General features: G+C 42.1%; 1 protein-coding gene across 7 annotated transcripts in view; it reads left to right on the plus strand.

Moving 5' to 3' along the window:
• ZC3H12B (zinc finger CCCH-type containing 12B) overlaps positions 1-11481 on the plus strand; it is a 459035-nt gene extending 447554 nt beyond the window's left edge. For all 7 annotated transcript variants that reach the window (XM_054544659.2, XM_054544661.2, XM_054544660.2 and 4 more), the window contains 4 exons: positions 730-869; positions 2619-2853; positions 3505-3611; positions 5401-11481. In XM_054544659.2, coding sequence (XP_054400634.1) covers positions 730-869; positions 2619-2853; positions 3505-3611; positions 5401-6821 — 1903 coding nt within the window. In that variant the 3' untranslated portion in view covers positions 6822-11481. The remainder of the gene's footprint in view (positions 1-729; positions 870-2618; positions 2854-3504; positions 3612-5400) is intronic.

Consider the following 11481-nt stretch of genomic DNA (forward strand, 5'->3'; position numbering starts at 1 on the left):
TTAAACCTCTGGTGATACCTTTACTTTTTTCATTTTTTGTGAATATCTTAATCTTTGAAAAGAAAGTGGTAGGAGAAACAGAAAGAGAAGAGAGAAAATGGAACTAGTGATAGGAGATAGCCATCAGGGCTGCAATAAATTGGGAGTTGTTACTAACCATCTGTGGCCTTGAATGAAGTTTGTAATAATAATGGCAAATTTGTAATAATTACATAAAAATATCTTGATTTGCTCTTTAAAAAGCATGTTACTTGGCATTATCAAGAAAGTAAATGTCATGGCTGGCCGCAGTGGCTTATGCCTGTAATTCTAGCACCTTGGGAGGCCGAGGCAGGCGGATCACCTGAGGTCAGGAGTTCGAGACCAGCCTGGCCAACATGGCAAAACCCCGTCTCTACTAAAAATACAAAAATTAGCTGGGCATGGTGGTGCGCGCCTGTAGTTCCAGCTACTCAGGAGGTGGAAGCAGGAGAATCACTTGGACCCGGGAGGTGGATGTTGCAGTGAGCCGAGATCGTGCCACTGTACTCCAGCCTGGGTGACAAAGTGAGGCCAAAATAAAGAAAAAAAGAAAAGAAAAGAAGCAAAAGGAAGAAAGAAAGAGAGAGAGAAGGAAAATAATGTAAATGTCTATCATTAATACCTTGGTACTAAGAAAAAGCCTGCTTCAGATATTTCTTTGCTATCTATTATCAATCTTCTCTCCTCTTATTCTGTATCTTCCTAAAGCCATGGGAATAAAGAAGAATTCTCCTGCAGAGGAATACAACTTGCTGTGGATTGGTTTCTAGATAAAGGCCATAAAGATATTACTGTATTTGTGCCTGCATGGAGAAAGGAGCAATCCCGCCCTGATGCACCAATTACAGGTACTGTGTCAAATAAGACATTTCTTTGCATCTAGAGGCAAATCTGGAAAGATAGTTTGGGGATGGTCCCAATTTAGATATTTATTTTTCAAAGTTGTTAAGTATATTTAAAGTATTTTTATTAAGCATATATTTGAAAAAAGATTCAAAGAAAGTCATCATTATTTTGTAGCATCTGACAGTTAAATAAAGAAAACTTCAATTCGGCAAAAGATAAAGCACATAGTTTTTTAAAAAAAGGAGTGCTTTTCTATTTGACCATAGACTTCCGACTAAAGGGAGATGACTTCCGACTAAAGGGAGATGAATCTGGTTATGAGCATGACTAAGTTTTCAAGACAGTAAAAACACCATGGTGGACAATGGATCTCATTCCGTACCAAAGAAGTGATTGTGGGGTCTGCAAATTAGGGAATAAAATAGAGAGAAAGAAAAGTCCCACAGCAGTCAGAGCCAACTTATCCAGGAGACACAGTAGGTCTGGCACCTAGGGCCAATGATATTGCTAAGGTCCCATGGAAATGTCTTAATTTTATTTTCTTCTCACATCAGAAGAAAAAATTGAATATAATAGCAATGCATGTATAATGCTGTATCTAGCTGGGTTATCCTTGGCTTTATACCGAAGCAATTGAAAATGAAATTTTCAATATTTAATATTTATCTTTGTTTGAGACAGGGTCTCACTCTGTCACCTAGGCTAGAATGCCATGGTGTGATCATGGCTCACTGCAGCCTCTGCCTCCCTGGGCTCAGGTTTTTCTCCCACCTCAGCCCCCTGAGTACCTGGGACTACAGGCGCGTACCACCGCACCTGGCTAATTTTTGTATTTTTAGTAGAGATGGAGTTTTGCCATGTTGCCCAAGCTGGTCTTGAACTCCTGGGTTCAAGCTATCTGCCCGCCTCAGCCTCCCAAAGTGCTAGGATTACAGGCATAAGCCACCATGCCCAGCCAATATTTAACATTTCTTATGGAGGAAGGGGCTCAGGAAAGCAAAAATGCCTAAGGTTTTCAAAAGTCATGACGCAGTCCTAATGGCAGAGGGGTCTCTACGTTCATTTACAACAGTCTTCTGAGCATCAGCTGTTGCCTGATGTGCCTAATGAGAAAGTCCCGTGAATGGCTGTCTGAGCTGTGTGTGAAGCTATTTGCCCTCTGCTGAACAGGCTCTTGAGCCTCAGTCTGAGAATAGATCCTAGCCCTGCTCAAGCCCAGCCAGCAGGCTTTCTTGCCTCAGCAACTAGGCGACCAAAAGGAAAGGGGGTCAGCACTCAGTTGCTATATCTTGATGTTTCACCCTAGTTTTGGCCTTCCCTCAGGCAGAAGGCAAAAATGTAAGTCCCTAGGAGAGATGCTTTAGTTTCCTCCTGGCAGACACATCCTCAGTACTTCCCTGTTAGAAATCAACAACCAAAAAGCTGGTGCTTTGGCCAAAGGGCAAAACAAGCATCAAGAATGCTAAGATATCAGTGTCACTCTCACTCTTCATGGTAGTTTTTAAAACTCAAATGTCATTGAATCCAGTTCCTTCATTTTATCAAAAAGAAGACTGAAGTCCAAAGAGGAAGATGACTTGCCTAAGGTCATAATCCAGATTGATATCGTAGCCAGGAACAGGGCCTACTTTCCCTCTAAGGGCAAATAATATCTTCATCCAGTACCAACTTTTGCCTTTTTAATATTGGGGTAATATTGTTAATTTCCGAAGATGATTTCTGCCCTGTGGCATATGATCATATTTTGACAGATCAAGATATTCTACGAAAACTGGAGAAGGAAAAGATTCTTGTCTTCACACCATCCCGAAGAGTCCAAGGCAGGAGGGTTGTCTGCTATGATGACCGGTTCATAGTCAAACTGGCTTTTGATTCTGATGGCATCATTGTGTCCAATGATAACTACCGAGACCTTCAAGTTGAAAAGCCAGAATGGAAGAAGTTTATAGAGGAGCGGTTGCTGATGTATTCTTTTGTGAATGACAAGTGCGTTTCTTTCCAGTAGGCCTATAACCAAGTTATCAGTAGAAATAGATTACATTTTAACAAACATTTACCAAACACTTACTGTGTATCATACATTTTGCTAGTTGCCACAGAGATAAAAGGATGAATAAGGAAAAGGACTCACCCTTAAGGGACTCAAAGTGTAGTGGAGGAGCGAAAGAGACAACCACAATGTTTTGTTATAAGAGCTACAGTTAAAATTTGTTTTTTAAAAATTGCTTTGTCTATGTGAAGTAATAGAAAAAGGCATCCCAGAGGAGATGACATTTCAGATCAAGTTTACAGATGGAGGAAAGGGGGCTGCTAGGCATGAGAGGTGAGGGGGACATCATGAATAAAGTTATGAAGGTGTGAAAGTGGGTAGCATGTTGGGGGAACCAGCAGACATGCCAGCATGGCTCAAACATGTAGTTCATGGAAGAATGATGAACAGGGAAAATCATCCTTTCTATGTGATAAAGTGGCAACAAAGGGAAGAACTGCTAGATTAGCAGAGGATAGACTTGAGGCAGGAAGGGCAATTAGAAGGCTGTGACAACAGTACAGGCAAGAGGTAATGAAAATCTGAACTCCTAGTAAGGAGTAGGGGACAGAAAGGAAGACAGTCACCTCTTGCTTACTTGCTTTCAGATTTATGCCTCCAGATGATCCACTAGGACGCCATGGCCCAAGCCTTGAAAATTTCTTAAGAAAGAGACCCATTGTTCCTGAGCATAAGAAGCAACCATGTCCTTATGGTGAGTACCTACATACAAAACTGAGTTCTGTACCACCGGAAACATAAGGATTCTGTGAACACTTTTCCCTTCCAGGTTTCCCTTTCAAATGGGAAATCCTGGCTTGTCCACTGTCTTTGAGTTAAAGTTTGTGTCTGCATGTACACTGTTAGGTATTTAAAGAAAAATCTTAGAAACTGAATGAGGAAAAGGTAGCTAGAATTGAAGGGAAGACTGGTTGTCACTTGTGACAATAGCACATGTGTTCTAGCTGCCTAAGTCCTGAACTATGTTGCTGGGAGCAGGGAAATGAAGAAATCTATATGGCCTGTGGAAGTAGAAAGGGCAATACCAAAACTGAGTTTGGCCCTAAGATGAACATGTGTCTCAGGCAGGTGACTGCACCCTCTTTCAATTAATAGTAACCTTTCCTTTAGATCTGTCCTTTCCAGTTTTTTTGTTTGTTTGTTTTTTGAGACAAAGTCTCGCTCTGTCACCTAGGCTGCAGTGCAGTGGTGCACTCTTGGCTCACTGCAACCTCCGCTTCCCGGGTTTAAGCGATTCTCCTGCCTCAGCCTCCCCAGTAGCTGGGATTACAGGTGCATGATGCCAAGCCCAGCTAATTTTTGTACTTTTAGTAGAGATAGGGGTTTCACCATGTTGGCCAAGCTGGTCTCGGACTCCTGACTTCAAGTGATCCACCCACCTCGGCCTCAGAAAGTGCTGAGATTATAGGCATGAGCCACCATGCCCGGCCCCTTTCCAGTTTTTTTTTTTTTTTTAATAAATATAGTTTTCTAGAGTGTTTCATGCTCTTACCCCAGTCCCTCTGATACATTTGTGTGCCTAACATTGCGACATGGGCTGCTTGATCTGAGGCTACTTTGAATGTCTGTTTTTTTGGATGATCATTTGTTTTGTGGGGTGTTTTGGTTTTTGTCCTCAATTAACATTTAAGTCACAGAGTACTTTCGTATTCATTATCTCATTTAATCTTTACAATGACCCTATAATATAGGCATGATGATGAACTTTGTTTACAGAAGAGGAAAATGAAGCTCACAAAATAAAGTCACTTACCAAGGTCACACAGCTAGTAAGGGACGTAGCTGGAATTGAAATTCAGATCTGACTGGACTCCAAACCTGTGCTCTTTGCACTGCACTATGCTGCTTTCTGTTACTCTACACTGCTTCAGCATGCAGATTATGCCTAGGCAAAGTTGTACATTATCGAAAAATTAAAACTGCTCAACTGCTCAGCTTTAGCTTTTTTTTTTTTTTTTTTTTTTGAGACAGGGTCTTGCTCTGTCACCTGGGCTGCAGAGCAGTGGCATGATCATGGCTCACTGCAGCCTTGACCTTCCAGGCTCAAGAATTCTCCCACCTCAGCCTCCTGAGTAGCTGGGACTGCAGACGTGCACCACCATGCCCAGCTAATTTTGTTTGTATTTTTCTTTACAGACGGGGTTTCACAATGTTGCCCAAGCTGGTCTCGAACTCCTGGGCTAAAGTGATCCACCCACCTCAGCCTCCCAAATTGCTGGGACTACAGACAGGAGCCACCGCATCCAGCCAGCTCTTAGCTTTTATGCTGCAATTTTCTCCATAGCTTTCCACCTTCTCTCTCCCATCACAGTGTATGATGCCTCCTTGGTGTTGTCTGTCTCTCATCTTTGTGGACAGTTAATTTTCTGCCTTTACCCCAAACAGTAAAACCCTAACCTGAATGACCAGATTATTACAACAGTTTCTGGCACAGAGGGTTCCATCACTGAGAGAGAGTCTTACCCCAAGGCATTATTTTTCAGGCAAAAAATGCACCTACGGCCACAAGTGCAAATACTACCATCCGGAGCGGGCCAACCAACCCCAGCGTTCGGTGGCTGATGAGCTCCGCATCAGTGCCAAACTGTCCACAGTGAAAACTATGAGTGAAGGCACCCTGGCCAAGTGTGGCACAGGGATATCTAGTGCCAAAGGTGAGATAACCTCAGAGGTCAAACGTGTGGCCCCCAAGCGCCAATCAGATCCCAGCATCCGGTCTGTGGCTGTGGAGCCTGAGGAATGGCTGTCCATTGCCCGTAAGCCTGAGGCTAGTTCTGTCCCCTCGCTGGTGACTGCCCTAAGTGTTCCCACAATCCCACCCCCCAAAAGCCATGCAGTGGGTGCACTCAACACCCGTTCGGCCAGCAGCCCAGTGCCAGGATCCTCCCATTTCCCCCACCAGAAGGCCTCTTTGGAGCATATGGCCAGCATGCAGTATCCTCCCATCCTGGTTACCAACAGCCATGGGACCCCTATTAGCTATGCTGAGCAATACCCAAAGTTTGAATCCATGGGGGACCATGGCTACTATTCAATGTTAGGTGACTTCTCCAAACTGAACATCAACAGCATGCACAACCGAGAGTATTACATGGCTGAAGTAGACCGGGGGGTGTATGCCCGGAATCCTAACCTCTGTTCTGACAGCCGTGTGAGCCATACCAGGAATGACAACTATTCCTCTTACAACAACGTGTATTTGGCTGTAGCTGATACCCATCCTGAAGGCAATTTGAAGCTGCACCGCTCAGCATCCCAGAACCGACTTCAGCCTTTTCCTCATGGTTACCATGAAGCCTTAACACGAGTGCAGAGCTATGGCCCAGAGGATTCTAAGCAAGGCCCCCACAAACAGTCAGTCCCCCACTTAGCTCTGCATGCCCAGCACCCATCAACTGGAACACGTTCCAGCTGTCCTGCAGACTACCCCATGCCTCCCAATATCCATCCTGGGGCAACCCCCCAGCCAGGCCGTGCCCTGGTGATGACTCGGATGGATAGCATTTCTGACTCCCGCCTCTATGAGAGCAACCCCGTGAGGCAAAGACGACCTCCCCTGTGCCGGGAACAGCATGCCAGCTGGGACCCGCTGCCCTGTGCAACTGACTCCTATGGCTACCACTCCTATCCCTTGAGTAACAGCCTCATGCAACCATGTTATGAGCCAGTCATGGTACGGAGTGTGCCTGAAAAGATGGAGCAGCTTTGGAGGAATCCTTGGGTTGGAATGTGCAATGATTCCAGGGAGCATATGATCCCAGAGCACCAGTATCAGACCTACAAGAACCTCTGCAATATTTTCCCTTCTAACATCGTCCTTGCAGTGATGGAGAAGAATCCCCACACAGCAGATGCCCAGCAACTGGCAGCCTTGATTGTTGCTAAGCTTAGGGCTGCACGTTGATATGACATAGTACTGATTTCTTTATACAAATATGAATATTAATACTAATAATACACTAATACAATAATTATAGTAACTAATAATTTGTGTTGCGCTTTACAAGTTACAGAGTGTTTATATCATTTAAGCGCTTAACAACCCTGTGAGGTACGTCTTACTAACAACCTCTTTTATAGAGAAGGAAGGTGAAGGTCAGTGAAATTAAGTGGCTAGCCAGGGTCACACTGCTAGCAAATGACTAACTCAAGACACACACCCAAGTCCTCTAAATCCAAGTCCCATGCCCCTTTGCACTGCACCATGCAGGTAATGGAGGACAAAACCCAGGGGGAGAGGTCTAGATGTAAGAAATCCCAGAGGATTCCATTACCAGAGTTTTCCTTTTTTTCTTTTCGTTTCTTTTTTCTTTCTTTTTTTTGAGACAGAGTCTCACTCTGTTACACAGGCTGGAGTGCAGTGGCACTATCTCTGCTCACTGCAACCTCCGCCTCCAGGGTTCAAGCGATTCTATGGCCTCAGCCTCCCAGGTAGCTGGGATTACAGGCTTGCACCACCATGCCCGGCTAATTTTTGTATTTTTAGTGGAGACGGGGTTTCACCATGTTGGCCAAGCTGGTCTCAAACTCCTGGCCTCAAGTGATCCGCCCACCTCAGCCTCCTAAAGTGCTGGGATTACAGGTGTGAGCCACTGCGCCCAGCCTACCAGAGTTTTCATAGTCACATATTCTATATTACAAAGTATGGATGATATATCCAATTTTAGAGAGCAAAAGCATCAGGATCAGATCATATGTTGAATTAACCTTTTAGGTTTTTTCTAATAGAAATATTTAAAGCTATTTAAAAGTAAATGCATACTTTATTGCATGGATATCTGATCATTCAATCTTTATTAACGAAGCTATAGGGTCACATTGAAGCTTCTAGAACTATATTTTAAATCTATTATTAACAACTATATTGCATGTATGAATATATATATTTGGTTTGAGATGTATGTGTATCTCTGTATAACGTTTTATATAGTGATAATGAGAGGGTAGGCTCTACACAGTCCATCTATAGCTGTATAGGTCACTAATCTGACTTGATGATTTTAAGTCACATTTCATAGTTTCAACTAGTTATGAGAGTGAAATTATATGGCAATATTTGAACATTGCTTTCTTAGGCACCAGAGCAAAGCAACTCTGTTTCCTTTGCACATTTTACCTGCCAACATTTATTAACAGTTCTTACCTTCCAAGTCTCTTCACCTTAGCAAATTAGGGATCAGGTTGCAGTCTTCTGCAGAGAAACTGATGGTTAAGCTCAAGTTCCAAGCATAGTATGTGTGTGCTACACAAGCTCAGAAGAGTTTGACAAGGACCAGGGGACTTACTACCACAATCCACTTCCCTTATCCCAGGAGAGATGGCCAAACCCATGTGGCATTAAATGGTGAATAAAAAAGCTTCACTCAAGGAGGGACTATTGGATGCTCTTTGGACTTCTGACCTATGCAGTATTCAACATCATTGGATGAAATGTAATGGAGGACAGTGCACAGCCATGTATCCACTTTCTCTTCCTGTCCACCCTTTGGGTAATAAGGTCAACCATTGGTGGAACAGAATTTCTCTAGGAAACAAAACCAGGGGATTTTCTTTGTGGAAAAAGGAAGTTTCCAAAAGGGGATACTGCATCTTTACTAATAGCTGGCTCAGTTATGCACTTTAAATCCATGCAAAGAGTGCACTTGCTGTTAAATAATTGTTAGATGAGTTATTAGAAGGCAGGACTTTTGGTTTGGGCGACACCATTTGCGCAACTTGTATCTTGCTCAGGGTGGAAAACTTCATAGCTAAATGCCTCTAGAAGAGGTGTTTATTGTTTTTTTTAAGCTGCACTGAACGAATTCCCTTTTTGAATCCATTGTATATTTCAATATTTCCAACCATGATCAGCTCACTGTTTCCTGAGCTGGAACTTGCTAACTTCTATGATCGTTTTTTCATGAAAGTTGAGAAGGCCGGGCCTTGGCCTTTTGTTTCTTCATGAGAAGGTGTGACACTGCCTATAAATGTTTCTTACTGTGAAACACTCTGAATGTGAGGCTGTAGTCAGGGTTGTTTCTGGTGGTTTGACAATGGCTTGCATGCTGCTTTCTGGCTTTCTGTCTCTGTCCAAGTTGATCAATACTGCATCTTAACCAATGTTTCACTTGAGTTAACCACAGCTTTACATTCTATCTCCTATCCTCTGATCTTCATATACCCCAGCATATTGAAAAAGAGTAAAAGTATTTTCTATCAGGTAGATCCACAGAGTGACAGTTGCCACTGCAGTGCTTGCTATTTCACACAAACACCATTTCATACCTTCAACTTCTTGGACTTTCTAAATCGGACCCGTGTCTAAATCAGGGTATTTGACAATCTCAGATGATGCTACTGCCTATGTGCCAGTTAGTTCATCTTCCTACCAAGATCATGAATGGCACCACACTATCCACTAGCTGTACAATTTACAGAGAAGCACAAGATTCATCTTGTCACCTACAATTTGTCTTGAACATGTTCATATTTAGTACTCAAAAAGTGTGTAAGCTCCTCCCAATACAGAAAATATTTTTTAAGGCAGCATATGTATTTCTGATTTACTAAAAACGATTGTCATTCTCCTCTCATTCTTCTTTTTGGTATGAACCAAAAGCGGCTAGGAGCAATGCCTCAAATGACCAGAAATGACCTTTTGTTGATACAAATTGTATCTCTTTTTTTCCTGATTGTATAGAAACAAATGTACAAAACTCATCTTAAGCTAGGTTTGGCACTGAATTTTCACCATGAGGTTTGTGGCACTGTGTGTCACAGGGAAGTAGCTCAGGGGTTGTGAGGGAGCTTTTATTTCTAAAGGGCAGTAGTAATTTATAGACAAAAACAATTTTTCAAGGCCTCTTTATTACCACTGCACAGCTATCATGTGTACAATTTCAAGCATTACATTGCATAAGTTCTCTTTAGCCTATTAAATTTAATATGTCCTTGCAAAAGGGATTTTGTGTAAAAAGTGTCAGTGTTAGTGACTCATCTGCAAGAATCTGCAAATGGAGCTATACAACTATGAATACATAAATACAGCATGGTTCCTAGTTATTAGAGAAACATTTTCTTTATATTGAGGTCTACGCACTTCTTGACTTTCCATTTTGTCTGTAATTATAAAACAGCAAATAACAAAGAAGCATTGGGACCCCCTCGGCTGCCTTGATAATAAAATCAAGCTTCCTTCATGGGACTAAGCATGTGTCCTTCAGGATACTTACTTCTAAGCACTCAGCAGGGGTTACTATAAAGCGTTTTGTGTGGTTTTCAAGAAACAGTGTATTTTGCAAGAGGTGCTTTGTAATTTTAATTATTTCACTGATTTTCTGACCTCATAGGAAGTCTGTGCCTGTTGAGGCCTTCAATTTTGTAGCTTTTCTGATTTTTTTTCTTCTTTTTGTGATTTTATTGTTGTTTTCATTTTGATCTAAAGGAGAAGTGTGACCCCGGAGTGGCATGGTCAATCCAGGGCACCCTTTCTGTAAGACAACTCAAAGGAAAAGAAGCCTTTTCAAAGGTAATATCGAGCCATTGCACTCTCTCTTAAGGTGCCAGGTATGGGAGAATGACAGATGCCTTATGGAAATGGTCTACAAAACTTTTCTTCTTCTAAGTAATAAAACACATAGCATGATTCTCTCTCCCTCTCTCTCTCTCTCTGCCCATCCCCTGCTAGTTTCCAGGAGAATACTTCTCTAAAATTCATTTTTTTCTATTTTGGAATAAATTATCTTTATACAGTAATTCAAACACTGATTTCCATTAACCTTTGGCCCTGAGTTTTCTTCTAACATAGAAGAGTTAATTTTGAGAGGCACTCAGTTACCATTCAATCTGTGCTGTAAGTATGGGACTTTGTACAAATGCCCTTTTTGAGGGCCAAAAATTTCAATACACTTTGTTCTACTTTGTGAACCAGGTCTGGATCTGCACAGAGAAAGTAATGCTGAGCTGTCCAAAGAGTCCGCTCAGGTCTCCCTCCTAACCCTCCTCTGCCTTCCCCTAGTTTGTTTATCCTCACGTCTGACACTGAGGAGTGCATAGTCTTCAACTGAAATGGCACTACAGTTAGTTCTCATTGGAAACAAACAAGTGTATTTCTGGAACCTGCTTGTCTAAAATAGTCAATGCCTTTGTAAAGACTCAGCATATTCAATATCTATTGTACGGTAGCTAGCTATATACATAGATTGACTATTTTTAGTCCTGGTTTGTGTATTGTTGAGCTATAGTAGTTTGCTTTATCCATTTGTGGGATTAAACAATACTGTTTAATGGTTGTAAACTTTTATAAAATCTCTTTGGGTTTTTTGTTTGACCCAAACATAATGTAAGTCTTAATGACAAAATACACAAAGTTAACCAGAGGTGAGTGAAAATATAGCCCTTCCCCAGTTTTGTCTGCCCCTATAATGCACGTGCATTGCTTTGTAATATGCCCTCACTAGCATGAATGTGCTATGACTACTTCATGAGGTTTTGTTTCACCTATAATTGTGATGGAAAATGCTGTATTGCTGACAACAATGAACTGTAACCACAGTTATTTACTGCATAAACTATTTGTCTACTAA

Source organism: Pongo abelii, chromosome X (assembly GCF_028885655.2).
Source record: "Pongo abelii isolate AG06213 chromosome X, NHGRI_mPonAbe1-v2.0_pri, whole genome shotgun sequence".
Classification (NCBI taxonomy): Eukaryota; Metazoa; Chordata; class Mammalia; order Primates; family Hominidae; genus Pongo; species Pongo abelii.